General features: G+C 34.8%; 3 protein-coding genes across 4 annotated transcripts; 1 reads left to right on the top strand and 2 right to left on the bottom strand.

Moving 5' to 3' along the window:
- Positions 1 to 1691: 1691 nt before the first annotated feature.
- LOC143611545 (uncharacterized) lies at positions 1692 to 4994 on the bottom strand. The gene is made up of 4 exons (XM_077085744.1): positions 4678 to 4994; positions 4421 to 4647; positions 2505 to 2672; positions 1692 to 1980 (listed from the first exon to the last, which is right to left on the bottom strand). The coding sequence occupies exons 1-4, from the start codon at positions 4883 to 4885 to the stop codon at positions 1792 to 1794; spliced, it is 792 nt and encodes a 263-aa protein (XP_076941859.1). The 5' UTR covers positions 4886 to 4994; the 3' UTR covers positions 1692 to 1791.
- A 2081-nt stretch (positions 4995 to 7075) lies between these two features.
- LOC143611535 (uncharacterized) lies at positions 7076 to 12528 on the bottom strand. Of its 2 annotated transcripts, XM_077085731.1 has the most exons (13): positions 12443 to 12528; positions 12282 to 12341; positions 12058 to 12117; positions 11574 to 11632; positions 9725 to 11293; positions 9512 to 9641; positions 9284 to 9382; positions 8967 to 9021; positions 8727 to 8876; positions 8589 to 8647; positions 7813 to 7947; positions 7471 to 7562; positions 7076 to 7376 (listed from the first exon to the last, which is right to left on the bottom strand). In XM_077085731.1, the coding sequence occupies exons 4-13, from the start codon at positions 11601 to 11603 to the stop codon at positions 7305 to 7307; spliced, it is 2391 nt and encodes a 796-aa protein (XP_076941846.1). In that variant the 5' UTR covers positions 11604 to 11632; positions 12058 to 12117; positions 12282 to 12341; positions 12443 to 12528; the 3' UTR covers positions 7076 to 7304. The 2 variants fall into 2 exon arrangements, with proteins under 2 accessions (XP_076941846.1, XP_076941847.1); XM_077085732.1 differs by lacking the exon at positions 12058 to 12117.
- Positions 12529 to 13343: 815 nt separating this feature from the next.
- Positions 13344 to 19182, top strand: LOC143611533 (protoporphyrinogen oxidase 1, chloroplastic-like). Its single transcript, XM_077085728.1, has 9 exons — positions 13344 to 13463; positions 16322 to 16507; positions 16573 to 16657; positions 17316 to 17463; positions 17547 to 17627; positions 17873 to 18044; positions 18170 to 18329; positions 18426 to 18529; positions 18802 to 19182. Exons 1-9 carry the CDS (start codon positions 13344 to 13346, stop codon positions 19099 to 19101), a joined length of 1356 nt encoding a protein of 451 aa, XP_076941843.1. The 3' UTR covers positions 19102 to 19182.
- Positions 19183 to 19473: the final 291 nt, after the last annotated feature.

Genomic DNA, 19473 nt, shown 5'->3' with positions numbered 1-19473 from the left:
ACTAAAAATAATGAAACATAATTCATATAAAGACCACCTATTGTCAAATCAGGAATGAAGTTAGAATAGTTAAGTATTTAATTCTCTTAATTTTTTCATGAAAACTTAAAAGCGCTAATAATAAAACTATTTGGTAAAACTAACAACAATCAAACACAACTAACAAGTTATCCAGACATCACTGACATGTCATACAATGCATATGACGAAAGTGGTCAAACAAGCTATTTTGGTAGTCATACATGTTGTATGATAGGATGAAAAAAAGGCATATGGGTCGAATGAAGTCCAAATCATACGGCCAACAAGATTTTTTTTATTAACAAATAAATGAATGATGTGACCACTGATAAAATAGTACAAGCCGTATGATTTGATAGGTAGTAGGTGTATACTTTTTAGGGTAATGTAAAGATGATAGGACCCAACTAAAAATAATGAAACATAATTCATATAAAAATCATCTATTTTCAGATCAGATCAAAAATGAAGTTAGAATAGTAAAGTATTTATCTTCAAACTCACTCACTCACTCACTCACTCACTCTTTTTCATCTTGTTTTTTTCTTTCTCGTGCCTAAATTAGTGGACACACTTTTGACTATTGGTATTCAACTATTCATGGCATATTGGCATGTGCTTGTTTGTATTTCTCTTGGATTTTAGGGAAACAAGAAACTAAAGTGGGTCTATATATAAACTTTTTTATAAGAATTATTGAGTGAAAGTTTGTACCAAACTTTCTAAAATTTAACATCCTAGTGAAAGGCCATTTATAAGTATTTACAATATTGTTAGCAACCATGTGGTGGTCATCTCTTTAGTGGAATTGTGAATAGTATAGGGGGCCTTCGTAGGGCCTTTGTATAACTCGGTTACGGTTACTCCTGGTTTTACATTAACATGGGTCAATGAATGAGCAATGATCGATGATTTGAGATTATTTCTTGTTCTCTTAGTTTCTTCTTCTCTTTATCGATCTTGATTACCAAACTGTATTGTAAGATTTACTTTCCGATCGAGTAAAGAACTATAACATAGTGATGTCTCATAAATAGGGTTGTCATGATATTTGTTTTCACATGTATATGAAAAACTATATTTAGAGCATCCACGACATGCACCATTTCCTAAGGTCTGAATGAGGTGTCACTGCAGCAAACAACATCACAAACTCCACCATAGTGGAGCCAAGTTTGCTTTGAGAAGTTTGTTGCTGCAAATTTGCAACAAACGGATGATGTGGCAACCTCCCTCACATACACACATACATATATATTATATATATGCACGTTTAATATTATTTAATAGGGTTTGTGGATGTTTGTTGTGAAAGAAAGTTGGAATTTTAAGAAAAGTTAGGAATGTGATGTGGCTATGATGTGGCAGTTTGTGTTAGTTTGTTGTTGTAGATGCTCTTGATATTACATAGAACACAAACTAGGTGAAAAACTTTTATTCAGCATAGGTAGAATTTTATTCAGAAAACCTTTATGATGCGGACCATCCAGTCCATTAAATTAGCGCGGCCCAAATGTTTCTTATAATTTATAAATAGGGTTGCTAGGTCTTTTGTTTAGTTAGATAATTGTTTTTAATAAAGAATTTGTAAGCTTTAAGCTTGTTTACCAAATCATTTGGTTCAACTCGTCTGAATGAAATCATTGTGTTCTTAATCACCTTCAATTTATCCTTGTCAAAAATCAGTTTTACCAACAGTAGAACAACTTTATAGAACATGTATATGTGTGTTATTAATACATTGAAATAATTTTAAATACAAAAAAACCACTAACCAGAAGAAATACTATCAGATATTCTTCGGGTTTCTTCTCGAATGCTAAACAGGTTCATTTGAATCTCTCGGGAGATTCGGCCTTCGACAAGTTGAACGGGCAACCACATTTTCGGCTCCACTTCAACCGTGTATAAGAGAGTCGTATTGTATTGTTGATCGGATACAAGACCACTTTGTTCATACTGCACCATTGAAAGTAAATAAAAAAACCACCATTAATTATCTAGAGGTGTTTGGGATTGCTTATGGAATATAAGTGTGTTTATCTAAAACAACTTATTTCACTCGCAAATAATTATATGCGCGGTTTGGATAAGCAATCTCATGCACCCTAAGAACGGCCTATCGTTGTATCAAAATGCAGTAAAGCAGACAAACCATTTTAAGTATGCAAATCACAAACATCATTTTATTTTAGGTCGAGCATGTGTTGGGTTGGTTATCAGCTAGAACGAACCTATAACCTCGCTCGTTATAATTACAAAGGTGAATAAGCAACAACTAATATGTTAATAATGTTATTTATAAAAATTATAACAAAACTCGAGGCATATAATATATTTATTTATTAATTTATACAAAACATATAAACCAATAACCGATCTAGGAAAATACGATATCATAAAAATCATAACCGAACCATTGATTTCTCAAAATCGGTTCTGTTTTTTTGCAGTTATTTCGGTTATAAAAGAGAATGGCTGACCTGCTCAATGGACCATTTTCCTTCAAAGAGTTGAAAATCACCCTCAATCATCTTAAACTCTATATTACGCCTTTGACCGTATGGAAGAACTTCAAAATCTTGTTCATAACAATCAACCACGCCTTTAGCACTAAATTTTAATCCAAATGCCAGATTTTGCTGTCCAATCTGTAAACCCAATTCAAGTACAAACCAATATAAATCCATAATTATACATTTATACCCCTAGACATGTCAAATAAGTGAATTAAGAGCTTATGTTCGGGTTTTATGTTCAAACACAGAGCTGGGGGTGTAATCGAGCCGAGCCCAAGCTTGACTCGTTATGACTTATGAGAGCTCGAGCTCGGCTCAATTCGAGCTCTTTATTCTAAAGCTCGAGCTCGGCTCGTGAGTCATTTTTTCAAGCTCAGACTCGGTTCGTTTATTATTTATTATTAATTTGTATTCGTTTTTAATTAATTTTATATATTTAAAAAGAAAAAAAAAACTTCAACGACCCTTAGCTCGGCTTGTTTTGAGCTCTTTATTCTAAAGCTCGAGCTCGGCTCGTGAGTCATTTTTTCAAGCTCAGACTCGGTTCGTTTATTATTTATTATTAATATGTATTCGTTTTTAATTAATTTTATATATTTAAAAAGAAAAAAAAAACTTCAACGACCCTTAGCTCGGCTCGTTTTGAGCTCTTTTTCTAAAGCTCAGTCTCGTCTCGTGAGCCATTTTTTCATGCTTGCACTGTGCTCATTTACTTTATATATTTTGAGAAAAAACTTAAACGAGCCTAAGATCAGCTCGAACTAATGTAATACCTTAAACAAGCCAAACCTCAGCTCGAGCTCGGCTGTGCAATGTTAGGACTTAGGATTAATACATAGACGTCCAAAAGAGGTCAAACTTAAAAATGCACAAGGCTCGTCGAGCCTAAATGAGTGTCCCATGCAAGGCTCAAGCTCGGGCTTGGTAACTTAACAAACTTTATTTGGTTCGATCTAGTGTAGCTTGTGAGTGGCTCGTTTGCGCCCCTTCTGACAGAGCTAAAAACATTTTATCGAACCAAATCTAACAATTTTGGTAAACTAACAAAAAGAGTGAAAGATCAAAGTTTAGAGCATCAATAAGATCGAGTCAAAACTAAAAGTGCAAACGAGCCGAGCCCACACCAATAAACAGTTCAAAACGAGCCAAACTTTGTCAAGCTCAAGCCTCAAATAAAGCTTGTGTAGGTTCACCTAGCCTTAAGTTTTAAGTTTTGCCTCTCTTGGATATCTATTTGTATTAATTTCACACTCCAGCGAAGCTAGAACCGACCTTTGGCACGTTTATGCCTTACGGTACTACACAAGCTTGACCGGAGCTTGGGCTCGTTTAAGGCTTTCAAGACATATAAAATAATAAGTAACATATATAAATCAATTACTAAATAATAAACGAGTTGAGCTCAAGCACTCTAAAGTCGAAATGAGTTAGGCTCGTTTATGACTTTTCTCAAAACATATAAAAATAATAAAAACCCATATTTAAATTACTTAATAAATAACACATGAGCCGAGCCCGAGCTTGAAAAAACTTATCACAAGCCAAGCTCGAGCTCTCGTAAGTCAAAACGAGCCTAGATTTATAATAAAAAAACCGTATATAAATTATTAATCAATACATAATAAACAATAAACAAGCCTAGCCGAAGCTTTAACTTTAAATATAAATATAAATAGCGCGTCATGACCCCAGTGCCCGAGCTCAAGCTCTCGTAAGTCAAAATGAGCTGAGCATAGGCTCGTATAAGGTTTTCCACAAAACATATAGAGAGAATAAAAACCGTATATAACAGAGCTTAATTAATACATAATAAACAAAAACGCCTCACGAGCTGAGCTCGAGCTCTCGTAACTCAAACCGAGCCGAGCTCGGATCGGTACCTGAAGGAGACGAGCAAAGTTTTTGCTCTTATCAAGCACCTGACTCATAACCAGACTCGGTATAATATCCGCCAACCGTTCATAATCCGTTAATATCCCCCAAACCGTTTCTAGACTCGCCTCAATCGCCACTTTTGACCTAATTATCCGACGGTTACTACTCACCTTCTCAATCTCAACTTCAATTCCACTCGCATCACCAGACTCCGGTTCAGGCTCCAATTCCGGTTCAGTTTCACGATCCAACTCCGGTTCAGGTTCCGGTTCGGACAATTGCTGCGAGAATGCGTGGAATTGAGGTGGTGTTGTTGGTGTTGGTAGTGTATATAATGATGTGATGGTTATTGGTGGTGGTGGTGGTTTGTGGATGTGTGTTGGTGGATAAGTTATTATTATTGTGGCGGGAGAATAGTTTACCGGAGTGAGTGGTAATGGTAATGGTAATAATAATGAGTGTGACGTCATATTCCGACGGGAGTGACGTCCACGTGGATTGATTTTGTCATCTGTACGGGAGTTGTGTGGATGTAAGGTATTGGGTGGGGGGGTTGAAGGATGACAATAAGTTTAAAATATTAAAAAATTATTTAGTTGGTATTTTTTTTAACGACCAGTAAAGTAACGCCGGGTACTCCGTACGCGGCTCCCATTGGCTAAAGGTAGCCCGAGCCGGTCACTAGTCCGGACGGACGAAGCCCCTAACGGTCCACCTATTGAGGGATTCACCGGATAAAACCCAACCCCACGCTCGCCAAATGGCACGACAGCGAGGAGCCGGTGAAACCGGGTGAGATCAGGACTCGAACCCTGGCAAGCCAGAGACATCCCTCATATCTAGTGAGGTTTGACCCCCCTACCTCTCACTTGTAAAGTGAGTGCTCTACCATTGAGTCACATCCAATTTATATTTAGTTGGTATATGACATCCCTATGCTAGGTAAAAAAAAAATGGTACGAGTTGTATGTTGGGGGTGTTTTTCGGGTTTCGGATTTTTCAGGTTGGTGTTCTTCGGGTTTCAAAGTTTTAAATCTTGACCCAAAGCCTAACCCGAATCTCTCACGGGTTTTTCGGATTCGGGTTTTTTCGGGTTGGATTAATTGAGTTTCGAGTATCTTAGAAAACAAAACAAAAAAATTTTAAAAACTACAATGTTAAAATTAAAACAACATATTATTCTTTGTTTGTAAGCAAATAATCAAATAATTACCAGCAATCCAACATAACTCGATCCATAATCATCTTCAGTGGGACGTGATTTGGTTGTTTGATTACGGATTTACGGTTGCTATTAGTATTAAACGGAAAGCATAAATCAACAATAAACAATCAATCTATAATAGTTGTAATGACAATAATCTATTAGAACCAGATCCTGATAATGTTAATGGCTAAGAGTAAGCCTATTATACCTAAAAATATATATATAATTTCAAAACTAAAAGTTTATTCTGGTTGACCCGAAATTATAAATCAAACCGAGAACCAACCCGAATTACTTCGGTTCGGGTTTGGGTTAGTCTTTTCTCGTGTTCGGGTTCAGGTGCGTGTTTCTCGAGTTGGGTTTCGGGTTTCGGGTAAAAGTGACAGCCCCTAGTTGTATGACTTTATCAAGGTTGTGTGTTTTCATATACATTATACGACCCGTATGATTTGAATGAACGTTACCTCATATAGTAAGTATAAACATTATAGCCTGTATGATATGTCGGTGTAACATGATATATAACTTCGTGTGACAGTTTTGTTTGTTATACGTTTGGTATGATATGCCAATCGTGTTTTTTTCTTTTATCTTTGTTATATTTATATTAGTATTACTAAACAAAAAATTCATATACAATACGGTATGAAATTTAAGTATAATTGCAAGAACCATGTAATGTATTTGCATATAGAACTTGAAACAGACGATGAGAGTTTAGATAAAGAGTATGGTAAGCATGTTTAGTATGAAGTGTAGAAATTTTAGATATAATGAGAGTTAGAAAAAGAGTGAGGTAAACAATTGCATAGCTGCTTTATAAAGTATGATTAAAACATAATATGATAGGTGTAGGGGTATGGTACTAAACCCGGCTTACGACCTTAATTTATTATGTATGGCTTATTTTATTATATGGACTAATACAATATTATTGGGCTGAGGGGGTTTTGTGGAGGTAACCCTAACTGGGCTAGGCCCATTAGGGTACCATGATGGTGGCCATGAGGCTCCCTATATAAGGAGGTCTCCACCTCCTTATTAAGAGTTGTTGTCATTCTCAATAAGAGCCACCACCATAACCATTTTTGTGTCTGTAAACAAGAGATCCTCGAGATTTCTTAGCAGTCACCTCCACACCCCCAAAAAACCATTGCAGATCTGAGCGGAGGAAAGCAAGATTTGGTTACATCATCCCGTAGAAGACGATCCGAACTATACCCGGTACGTTTCGTGTTTCTTCAGTAGGTAGTAGTAATAATAACAACAGTAATAATAATAGAAAATTCTCAAAATAACTTAAAAGACGACTAGACGATAGAGTACCAAAATAACCCTATTTTTTTCAAGATTCCACAAAAGTGCCTTCAAAACCGTCGACAAAGACAAATTTTGAACCAGCTCATAAAATAACTCGCCCCCCCCCCCCCATTTATCTGCAAGTGTAATTTATTATCTTCAAGTTAACTTTAGCATCCACCACCATTGCCAACTTGCCACAAAATGACATTGCAATAAACTCAATTACATGTACTGTAAACTTATGTAAAAAACAAAACTAAGTCTTTTAAAACATATGACTTGGAAAATGAAGTAATATATCTAATATACTAACTACCTTCAGTTAAAAACTTTTTCTAGAAGTAATATGCTAAGTAGCTTGGTAGATGGATAACAGTGATTCAGTTGAGTACACCTTCTTTTAGGCATTCGGCTATGCCGTATTTGAGTTTAAACATCTTCTCCTTCGCCATCTGCAACCCAAAGAAACGTCAACACACAGTATATGTAGAAATATGTTGGTCAAGCTTTATTAATAATAATAGTAATAATAAATAAGAAGCTTACCCTGTGAACATCTGCAAGTCTTTTCTGAGCATCATTAAGCTGTTCCTCAATCAATTTTTCGGTTTGCATGAGAAACTTTTTGTGTGACGCCCCTATCAACATAAATATCGAATCCACAATAATTAACAATTTGCATATATTTAATTACGGTTGTAAACGAAATCAACATTCAGTGAACCTTTCAAGTTTCAACTTTATACACATTGAAAATAGGCTTAGAAGTACTTTCAGCCTGTTTAATCCGGTTTTTAGATAAAACATAAATCATTCTTAAACATATTAAACTGTTTTTTTATCTGTCTAACTGTCGTATAATAAGAATTTAATAAAAGAAGATCTTACTTTGTTTTTCTACCATTTTGCTGACTTGGATTTGATGTTCTTCTAGTCCTTCAAGTGTGTTTTTGCACTTCTCAAGGTGTTGGTCAACATCTTCTTTAAACTTCTCATATATGTGTTTCAGCTGCGCTTGTTGCTCTGTATTGACTCAGGAAGAAACTTAGAAAGTAGAATACAGGCAGGTCGGGTAATGGGTGTCAATGAATGTGGGTCGACATGGGTCATTTACTCTTTTTTATACAGGTCAAAACAAGTTCGGTTGAATGATTACGTAGATCGTATTATTCGATAATAACAGAACTTTCTGAATGATGTAGGAGGGTTTATGCATCAGTAACATTTTGGGTGGCTTGTTTGATCCATTTCCTTTCTAGTTAACTTTTCTTTACTTTAACCGATAAAAATAAATTACAAAATTAAGCCATTTATAAGTATTGAATCTAAATGAAAGCAGGTCAAAATGGGTAGTTTTTGGTACTGGTCACAAAACGTTAGGTTGACTTGAATTTTTTTTCCCAAAAACCTTCAAACTTTCTTATATATAATTAGCGTGTCAAATATAGCTACAAAAATTATGTTATTTAAAACTTATAAACTTTTGAGTAAAATAGTGTAAGAGGTTTTGTGCATTAATGTGACTTTCGAGTTTTGACCCGTTTGAACCTCTCCCTTTTAAGCTATTTTTTATTTTACACTTTTGACTTAGAACCAAAACATATAAATCAAACCATCCATAAGTTAAATGATCATCAACTCTTGGTGTTATAGTATATTATTACCTTGGTATTGGTTTTCGGGATGCATTCTTTTGGATTTACCAAGGTTTGTTAGCTTTCCACTGAAACAGAATCACAAAAACCTTGAGTGAAAAAAATGTCAAATCATTAAAAGTTTTATAAATAGTAAAGAGCACCTACACTTCATTTTGGATCTTGGTTTCAGCATTTTGCAACTGAGACTGTATGTTCTTGGAAACTGACAACAGTATTGCAGCAGATTGTTTATTAGTGGTTGCATTTATTTTGCTTTGAACTCTTTCTAGGGCCAATGCAAAAAGCTTGACAGCACTGAAAATCACATGTATGAAATGAGTAAGTGTAATCAAATAAAGAGAAACATAGCCTTTATTAGTTGTTATTAAAACTCAAATGAATTACCTTGCAAACCCATCCTGTTCTGAGGAATCATCAAGTTTTTCACAATCTTTACTCCCTGTAAAATAATTACTCTTATTATGTAAGTTATAATGCAGATCTGAAAACATAAATACGATCAAACTTCAAAGAAAAGCCAAATAAGCATAATCTTATACTGAAAATATGCTCTTTACAATGCGGCACAGGCATACATGAAAACTTAAATCTAATGTACAAAATAATAATCAAGCATACAGTATCTAATAAAGCACGTTAGCACGGTTCATAGTATTCACTATCAGTTTTAAGTATTTTAGTAATGAATGGACCTATAATACCTTTGATAGGTGAATCATCTTCAGAGCTTTCAGAATCCTCATCTTGACATGGTGATATACACCATTTATTTCCTTCAAATTTCTTAGACTTAACTGGCACTAGAATTACAAAACAGAAGAATGTTCAACGAAACTGAACTTAATGTTTTTTCTTCAGTATTAAGTTTTACACTTATGCTTGAAGAAGACGACATTTTAATAACAAACTACATAAAAAAATAAGGGTACCTTTAATAGGTGAATCATCTTCAGATTCAGAGCTCTCGGATTCTACTACTTTCCTCGGAGATCTAAAACGTTTATTTGCTTCACGGTCTGGTTTTATGACAGGAGAGTCTTGAAGGTCCATGGAAATATTCTACATATAAAAATATTAAAGCGAACATTAATTATGATAAGCTGATAAACAAAACACTCGTTGTAGGATATAGATTAGAGTACCTTTGTGAAAAATCCTTTACTGTTTGAGCTACCGGTTCGTTTTGCTCTAAACGAGTTCTCAACCAGGCTATCGACATTCTCAAACGGGCTTTCAACATTCTCCAGCGGGCTATCAACATTCGCTAGCGGGCTACCAACATTCTCCAACGGGCTATCAACATTTGCCAGCGGGCTACCAACATTCACCAACGGACTATCAACATTCTCCAGCGGGCTATCAACATCAATGTCTTCCTTGTTGAGTTGGAACAAAGATACAGGGGATGAGATATTTTTTTTGGGAAAAACAGGGGATGAGATATTAACAGCTGTTTTCAACTCAAATGTTGGGTCTACTTTGTCCTTAAAAGAATCTTTGGCAAAAGAATCTATATCCACATTATTGTATGACCCCGACCCGCTATTACCTCCAAATTGGTGGTTTCCTTTTTCTTTCATTTCTGTATCTGGCTTAACTTTCTCACTGTCCTGTGTTCTGTTTTTAAACAGTGATACATTTATGGCAGCAGCTTTAGTTTTCTTCCCATCAGTGTCTTGAGCTTTGGTTCCAAATATCTCTCTTTCCTTTCTTTTAAAACTTTTAAAACCATGATTAACATCTGTGGTGGACCTCTTTGACCAAGTGTCAACAAAAGAGAATGCATTCTCTTCAAATTGAGTTTGTTTAGATTGAAACAATGGAGTTTGCTTTACTGGTGTTGGCTTTTGAGCTTGAGGTTTATTTCGAGTCACAGATCGAGTCAATGGTCTCCTGATTTTATCCAGACTTCCAGAGTTGGTTTTTCTTGTATGCAAACTATCATTTCCATCTGTAGTGGACTTTGGCTTTGAATTATTTGCACGCATTTCAAAAGTCCGAGAGTTGGTTTTTCTTGTGTGCAAACTGCCATTTCCATCGGTTGTGGACGTGGGCTTGGGCTTTGACTTTGAGTTATTTGCTTCCGTTTCAAACGTTTCGGAGTTGGGCTGTTTCTTATTAGGTGAACAAACAGTTTCAAGTAATTCTTGCACTTTCAATCTTAATGTTACTGGCCCACTGTTTCCTCTTTCAGTTGTTCCCTGCTCTGTAACTACTTTTTTTGGCTCAAGCTCTCTCTGTGGAGTTGCATATGAAGACTCTTTCTCCTTCTGATAACTGTTAATCTTTGATTTTAGCTCACTAGCATTCATGGCTTGCAGGTTTAACATCTGATTTGCAAAATACGAACCAGGCTCCATTCCACCAACTTTTTTGCTACCATTTGGTTGCAAACTTGGTACCTTGTTTTGATGACCATTTGCTTCTGAATATGGCATGTTTTGATACGGAGTTTTTGTATGAACCTGTTGAGATGATTCCTGAACTGGAGGCTTGTTTTGCGTTCCCAACTCTGAAGATATGCCTTCTTTCCCTTTATGTATACCTTCTGTAGGGAATTCTTTTGAAGTTTGCAAATCAGCCAAACCTCCTTTCACATTTTGGCTCTTCGTTTTGGCAGAAGAATCAACCATGACTCCTATCGAGATCTTCCTCGTTTGGCTGCATCGATTATAATTGCTACCAAAACTCCTATTCCCACTCATATGATCCTATCACACAAATTTTAGATCTATTAAGCATAATTGTATATACACGACAGAACACACATAGACAAACTGAAATTAGGGACAAAGGGCAAAGAAAATAATATTCAAGTGATTGTTGACGAACATAAAACATTGAATGCATGATTTAAAACACGATTAAACAAATTCCAGTCTACTGATGTTAAGAGATAAACAGAAATCATAAGCAAACCCTAAACCTATATGAAAATAATGAGATGTAAAGAAGGATTTGACATGATTAAAGGTACCAACAAACGCTTACATCATCTAAACGTCGTCGTCCCATCTCCATCGTTCTTAGTTCAGCTCGATTCCACAGATCTAGAATTAGGAAGAAAAAATCAACAAGCTACTCATGAGCAACAATTCAAATATTATATATAAACGATTTAACAAACAAAACTATAACATCTAGCATATTCTGCTTCCAGTAACAGTCAAAGTGCAAGCCTAGGGTTCAAACTGTGAACTAGCAACACATCATGATCTAATTGAACATCCTAGGGTTCATAATCGCAGTGCAAACAAACTTATAATGCACGAATCTAACCAGAACTATAACATTAACAATAACAGCTTACGAATCAACTCAGAACGATTATAGTAAACTAATTAAGGTTCCAAACCGCAGTGCAAACAAACATATTATGTACGAATCGAACCAGAACTATAACATTAACAATAACAGCTTACAAGTTTACTCATAACGATTAGAATCAACTAATTAGGGCTCCGAATCAGCTCACCAGCTTAATTACGATCCGTATTTGAATCCGTTGAGCTGATAGCTTGAGTTATCCAACAAACTGATGATAACTCAACAATTGGACAAGTTAGGGTTCAGAATCGCAGTACGAACAAGCTTAACAACAACGAATCTAACCGGAATTATAACAATAATAATAATAATAGTTTACGAGTTAACTCAGAACGATTAGAATAAGCTAATTAGGGCTCCGAATAAGCTCACCTGCTTAATTACGATCCGTATTTGAATCCGTTGAACCGGTAGCTTGATTGATTCAACAAGCTGATAATAATGAAACTTAATAAGTACGAATCGAACCGAAATAATAATAATAATAATAATAATAATAGCTAACGAGTTAAACTCAAAACGATTAGAATCACCTGCTTAATTACGAATATACGATGGCTGTGTGAAACCGTTGAATCGATTATTTGATTGATTAAGCAAAATTTGATGACATGATAATTAGAGAAGCGATTGAGAGCATACGCGGGAAGATTTAGAGATTAACAAATTTCAAATGACGCAAGTTCACCACCATGTGATGTGCATGACAATGACGTTTTACAAGTTTGTTGGAGACTCAGTATGGAATAATTTTGAATAAAAAATTGTGACAAATGTATTAATGTTGGTATTTTTTATAACTATTTTGATACATATGGATAGTATATGATACTCTCTGTCACTTATTTTCTCTAGTAGTCATTACTAAATTACTAACTAGGTTAAAAAGTGTATTACAGAATAATTTAAAAGGAGAAAAGAATAAAACGAAAAATTAAATATTACATAAATACCTTAAAGTTAATATTCACATATATATGAGTATGTTTCCTTGTAAAAAGATAAATAAAAAAGTTAAAATGATGATATTGCAACAATATTATCCTAACATTTTGGGCGTGAAAATATAAAAATGAAGGACTATTTGATTAACACGTGACAAAAAATGGATTCCTTTATTATATATATATATATATATATATATATATATATATATATATATTATAGGATAGATAGATGTGTTATGTACAAGTTCATTTCTCAACTAAGAGTGTGTTCTTTGTTAAAGAGCTGTTTGGTAGCTTTTTAATGGCCATTAAGACCGTCGTTCTCTATGGGCGTCTTCGGGAGACCTTTTTGGAACTGTCGAGGGGCACAGTGAGGAACTGGTGGTGGGGCCATGTGTTTGTCTCTCTCTCATACACACACATACGTATATATGTATATATATATATATTGGGGCGCCCATATGGCTTTAAACCACAACGGGACGTTATGGAGAAGGGTATCGATGCCCCCCCTAGTGTTCACGGGGCGCTGACGTGGCACGGTGGAGGAGCTTCGATACTCCCCACCATAGAGACCAGTCTAAGGGACTATCTTTTAATGGTTCAGGTAAGCTCTAAATGGCTATTAAGTGTTTCTCGTACATATATAATTGATTACTTTGTTGGAGATAAAAACCATATCATAAAATATGTATCTTTGGTGTGATAACTTGCATAAATATTATTTGTAGTAAGTATATACCTTTAACATGCCCATGAAAAAAGAAACATTGAGACGAATAATGTTACATGATACGTGTGTTACATCATACTAGTCCTCTATCTGAAATTGTTGTGTATTCATATGTTACATGACATGCGTGTTTGCGTATGTATGTTCCTCACGTATCACATGTTTACACACTATTATTAGAGAATGCAGAGTCATCTCTGTTTTTCCATCGGTACTCTAATCCAACTCATTTTCCCCATTAATGTGTCCCCGGGGGGGGGGGGGGGGGGGGTTTCTAAATTTACTCTTTTTTTACATGTGTCATTTTTCTTCTGGCATTTAGGTAAATACTCACCGTTTTCCCCATTTTCACCCATCGCCCCACCATCTTAGACCATTCACCTCATCACCTTTCACCTCCATATTAACTCCCATCTTTCCAAATTTCCTCTGACCACGTTGTCCTCCTTTAGTCATGTGTCACAATTTCGTTACATGTCTTCTGAATCATGTCGTTCCCGTTATCGGTAATTTCAAAATAATTTTTGCGTGATCTCGTGCCGCATGTCATGATCAATTTTTGTAGTTTGTGTTGTAATGGCAAACGTGTTCATTTTTCTATAAATATATGAATCTTTTTAGAATCTCACATCTAAACCAATATTTTATAAAAATCATATATATGGATAGAATCTTGATGTCCACCGAGAGTTTTGCTCGAATCCCAGTTTATATGAAACTAGTTTTTATCCCCCGTATTACGGAGGTTGTTTTATATTATTTGTTCTAATATTTATTTATTTTTTGAGTTTATTTTTATTGTATGAAAGTTAATAATATACTTATGGTTTTGTGATAAATTGTTTCACAAATAAATGATATGTTATAACCCGATTTAAAAGCTATATGGTTTTGATGAGACCCAAAGCTGTTTATTTATTTTACTATAAAATTAGTTTTTTAATTATAAATAATATTTATGAAAGTTAATAATATACTTATAGTTTGATGAGACCTAAGACCCGTTTATTTTTTTTACTATAAAATTGGTTTTTTAATTTAAATAATATATTTATATCTTTTTTAAAATAAATAAGATATTAATTTTTAGTATATCCTATTTTATAAGATTTTTACATCAATAATTTGGTGAGAATAATTTTTAATTTAATGAGATGTTATAATCCGTTTAAGGAATATCTGGGTTTGGTAAGACCCATACCCATTAATTCGGGTCAAATGCATGAGAAACCTCCATTTAAAAATCAAGCAAATCTGGTGACTCCAAAAAAAGGGGGAGCGATCACATCGCGACACATAGGATTTTTATGTTTTCGTTTATATATATTATAGATACAACATTAAAGCTACTAGAGGTCCATTATACACATCCACTGCTAAATAGCGATATATCATAAATCTTATTTGTTTCATATCATCTTGTTAGTAAACGTGTTGCTCTTGTATCATTAGTGATTATAGGATGCTAGTGGGAAGAAGTGCAACATGTTTGTTTTTTCATGCCACGTTATAACTTTAAGAGATGTTTATGTTTCAGGCATTTATTGTCAATGATATATAATAATCACGTTATAGTGAACAGTTTAATGAACGTTCGGTTCGTTTAGAGGCTTACTTACAAGAGCTCGAGCTCAGCTCGTTTTAAGCTCTTTTTCTAAAGCTGGAGCTTATGCTTGAGCTCAGCTCGCTTATTATCTATTGATTAGTTTATATGCATTTTTAATTATCTATGGTGATACGTCACGTTATAGTGAACGGTTTAATGAACGTTCGGTTTGTTTAGAGGCTTACTAAAAAGAGCTCGAGCTCAGCTCGTTTCAAGCTCTTTTTCTAAAGCTAGAGCTCATGCTCGCTTATTATTTATTGATTAATTTATATGCAAATTTAATTATCTATGTATATTTTGGGAGAAACCTTAACGAGTCTAAGCTTGGCGCAACTCTCGTGTAGTGTGAAATTATTACATAGAAGTTCAAAAGAGTTAATACTTAAAAGTACATTAGGCTTGTTAAGGCTGAACGCTAAATGATTTTCCCACACAAGGCTCGAGCTTGGGCTCGATGACTAAACGAGCTTTATTTAAGGCTCGGCTAGGCTTGAATCGAATCAAGCTTAAACGAGCTGGAGCTCAAGCCTAAAAATAAGCTTGTTTAATAAATGAGCCATTAAACGAGTGAAAACTGGCACACGAGCCTAACATATTATATAATTTTATTTTGATATATGAAATATTTATTTTTACAGTAGTTATTAATTTATGAAAAAGTATGATAAAAATAAGTAAATAATATATATTATGTTGTATTAAAATTATAGTTAAAAAAGAAAATAAGTAAAACTTTTAATAAATAATAAACGATTCAAGTCCGAGCATGAAAAATTACTCACGAGGCGAGCTTGGGCTTTAGAAAAGAGCTCGAAACGAAATGAGCTCTAGCTCGACCTTGAAAAACTACTCACGAGTTGAGCTCGGGCTCGGCTCGTTTACTTCCCTAGGCCAAATATAATTCACATTCTACTATACGGATAATCTAATAGTGAGAAAGCTTTTAGATGAAACTATGAGAGGTCATAGGTATTTGTTAGGGTTCTAGGAGAACAAGTTAAATTAGCTTATTGATCCCTTTGGTTTATCTTTATAATTGTACATAAATTAGTATGTTTATTATACAAATGAATGTTATGAACTTTGTAGTTATATTCAAATCATATTTGCATGATGTTTCTTTCAGGTGGATAGTGGATTGAAGGATGATTTGGTATTAGGGGACCCGACTGCACCGCGGTTTGTGCTGTGGGGTGGTGGTTTGAAGCCAGTGCCTTCAAGTCCAGCTGATTTGCCTTTCTTTGATCTAATGAGCTTTTCGGGAAAACTCAGAGCCGGTTTTGGTGCTCTAGGGTTCCGCCCTTCACTGCCAGTTTGTACTCCCTTTCTCTTTTCATTCTACATCACCATTGTACATGCATTCTGACACGGTTACAGGATCATGAGGAATCTGTTGAAGAATTTGTTCGGCGGAATCTTGGTGATGAAGTTTTTGAACGCTTGATAGAGCCATTTTGTTCAGGTAATATTATTCAAGTATGTCTTGTTAACTTTATGCATGTAGTCTAATGACTCTAATACCATGCTTGTTTAGAATAAGGTTTATTATATTTGGACACACATTATTGTACCTTTCTTGAAAGAGTTTGTTGTACTTATAAATAAGGGCTAATTACATAGAGAAGTAACCACATTTTTTAGGCAATAAAGAAATTACAAAGTATCAAGAGTTTTATTCAAGCGTCATGTCAGCGCCATATTAGCCCAATGTCAGAAAAAAGATGTCATTATGTCAGCATTGTCACAAGTTACCGACACAACGACATTTTGATGGGTTACCGAATCAGATTACTCTAAATAGAGTGTAATCAAGCTGAGCCAGAGCTCGACTCGATTCGAGCTTTTAGCGAGCCGATCTCGAGTATCTCACGAGCGTCTTGGCTCATTTACACTCTTAAGCTTAAATCGAAATATATGCAAGTTTACCACATTTAATCAAAAGTTTTGAAATCTTCATGGCTTTTTTTCTGGCATAGCAAAGGTTAGATGCCTAAAATAGACACTGGATTAAGTTCTATCGCCTTTTTGTGTAACTATCACTTCAAAAAACAATTTTAGGTTTTAACCCTGATTAAGATAGGGGTGCTCAGTGTAACCAGATTGAAACTTTTATATTTCAGGTGTTTATGCTGGCGATCCATCAAAACTTAGTATGGAAGCAGCATTTGGAAAAGTTTGGAGGCTGGAGAAGAGAGGTGGTAGCATTATTGGTGGAGCAATTAAAGCAATCCAGGAGAAAAATAAGAGTGCCAAACCTCCTCGGGACCCGTAATATATAATTATACTTAAGATTTTGAAATTATAAATATCTTGTTCTGTGTTTGAACTTTGAATGGTTATCATATGTGCAGGAGATTACCAAAACCAAAGGGACAAACGATTGGATCGTTTAGGAAGGGACAAGCAATGTTGCCTAACGCCATCTCAAAAAGGTAATAATATTATACATTTTATTATGTCATCAAATATAATTGGTTATGATGAAATCACAAAACCAATTAAATCTGCTGTACACATTAAGCATACAGTTTATTATATCCAGATTTGGCAAACTGCATGAATAGAATGAACTTTACGCCTTTTATTTGTTCATAATATAAATCAGAAAAGAAAATCTAAAGTTTGTTTCCAAATTCCAGATTATATAATATGTCCATTCAATGAATCATGTTTGTAGGTTGGGTAGTAGAGTGAAGTTGTCATGGAAGCTAATAAGTATCTCAAAGTTGGAGAATAGAGGTTATAGTTTGACTTATGAAACACCAAATGGATTTGCAACTCTGCAAACTAAAACTGTTGTCATGACTGTTCCATCCTACGTGGCGAGTGACTTGTTGCGTCCTCTTTCGGTATGCCAAGCTCAAACTAAATTTTTGAAAAAAAAATACATATTAAACTGATATGCTAATCACCCATTTCTTAGTTTTTGTTATTTTTTTAAAATTCCTAAGTGGCTAATATTATTATGATACAGTTGGAAGCAGCAGAGGCTTTGTCCAAGTTTTATTATCCTCCAGTTGCAGCTGTATCTGTGTCCTATCCAGAAGAGGCGATTCGTGCTGATCGCTTGATCGATGGTCAACTCAAGGGTTTTGGTCAACTACATCCGCGAAGTCAAGGCGTTGAGACTTTAGGTTGTTTTTCATCTAAAATCAACATCTTCATGATTTTTTAAATTTTTTATTTTTTTGTTTTTACAAATAATGTGATTTTTCATTTGGATTGTATAGGTACCATATACAGTTCGTCTCTTTTCCCTAATCGGGCCCCACCTGGAAGGGTTCTTCTCCTTAACTACATTGGAGGGGCTACAAATCCCGGTATTTTATCCAAGGTAAGCTCGACTCTGTTTTTTATTTTTATTTTGACCAATTAGTTCATAAACGGGCCAAGTTCTGTAACGGGTCAAACAGAAAAAAAAGTAGCTTAAAAGTAAACAGGTTAAACAGGTATGAAGTTAAGTTGCCCAAAGTGTATTTTTAATGCATAAAATTATAAAAATATGAATTAGCTTACTCATAAAATCAAATTATTAAATAATATATTTATTCTAAATATATTTGTCGCCTTGATTTCATTGATAATAATTTTATATTTTTTTATCAGACGGAGAGTCAACTTGTGGAAGCAGTTGACCATGACCTAAGGACGATGCTGATAAACCCCAAAGAAGGTGAACCGTTGACTTTGGGAGTCAAAGTGTGGCCTCGAGCGATCCCACAGTTTCTCATTGGTCATTTAGAGACTTTGGAAACTGCAAAATATGCTCTTAGTATTGGTGGGTTTAGAGGTATGTTTCTTGGTGGCAACTATGTATCGGGTGTGGCTTTAGGTCGATGCGTAGAGAGTGCTTATGATGTTGCAGCCGATGTAAGTAATTTTTTGTCACGAGGCGTGTATAAGTGATATTATTATGTCTTTGGGATACTTCTTAGGTTGGTATTTAAATTTTTGTGACAAGGCATGTAAAAATAACATGCCAAACTATTCGGTCGGTGGCTATAAAATAACAACAAGCATCAAGAGAAGGTTTTACAAATTGACAATTAGGAGTTGTTAAACGAAAACATAAATAGGAAAAGAAACAATTCACCAATCACGGATTTGGTGATACAAGAGTCTCGACATATATGTTACGACTAGCTCTAAACAAGAGTCTCGACATATAAGTAATCCGCTATCCCCAATAGCAGTTTAGGAGGAAATGAAATATGTAATCCGTTATTCTGAAAAGCGGCTTATTTGACAAGTCCTAATCCGTCATTTCCAATAGCGGAT

The sequence above is a fragment of the Bidens hawaiensis genome, unplaced genomic scaffold (assembly GCF_021521415.1).
Source record: "Bidens hawaiensis isolate Kalapana, Puna unplaced genomic scaffold, B.hawaiensis_p1.1 tig00031487_1, whole genome shotgun sequence".
Taxonomy (NCBI): Eukaryota; Viridiplantae; Streptophyta; class Magnoliopsida; order Asterales; family Asteraceae; genus Bidens; species Bidens hawaiensis.
This window is presented reverse-complemented; position numbering and strand designations above follow the sequence as displayed.

What these genes read in the sequence shown, in the direction of transcription:
- LOC143611533 (XM_077085728.1), top strand. Translation starts at nt 13,344, where the DNA reads ATGGAGAAGGGTATCGATGCCCCCCCTAGTGTTCACGGGGCGCTGACG. An exon ending in ACTATCTTTTAATGGTTCAG is followed by an intron (nt 13,464 to 16,321) that starts GTAAGCTCTAAA and finishes TGTTTCTTTCAG; the next exon opens with GTGGATAGTGGATTGAAGGA. An exon ending in ATCCCGGTATTTTATCCAAG is followed by an intron (nt 18,530 to 18,801) that starts GTAAGCTCGACT and finishes TTTTTTTATCAG; the next exon opens with ACGGAGAGTCAACTTGTGGA.
- LOC143611535 (XM_077085731.1), bottom strand. Translation starts at nt 11,603, where the DNA reads ATGGAGATGGGACGACGACGTTTAGATGAT. An exon ending in GACGACGACGTTTAGATGAT is followed by an intron (nt 11,294 to 11,573) that starts GTAAGCGTTTGT and finishes TTTGTGTGATAG; the next exon opens with GATCATATGAGTGGGAATAG. An exon ending in TCCCGAAAACCAATACCAAG is followed by an intron (nt 7,948 to 8,588) that starts GTAATAATATAC and finishes GAGTCAATACAG; the next exon opens with AGCAACAAGCGCAGCTGAAA.
- LOC143611545 (XM_077085744.1), bottom strand. Translation starts at nt 4,885, where the DNA reads ATGACGTCACACTCATTATTATTACCATTACCATTACCACTCACTCCG. An exon ending in ACTTTGCTCGTCTCCTTCAG is followed by an intron (nt 2,673 to 4,420) that starts GTACCGATCCGA and finishes TTGGGTTTACAG; the next exon opens with ATTGGACAGCAAAATCTGGC. An exon ending in GAAAATGGTCCATTGAGCAG is followed by an intron (nt 1,981 to 2,504) that starts GTCAGCCATTCT and finishes TCAATGGTGCAG; the next exon opens with TATGAACAAAGTGGTCTTGT.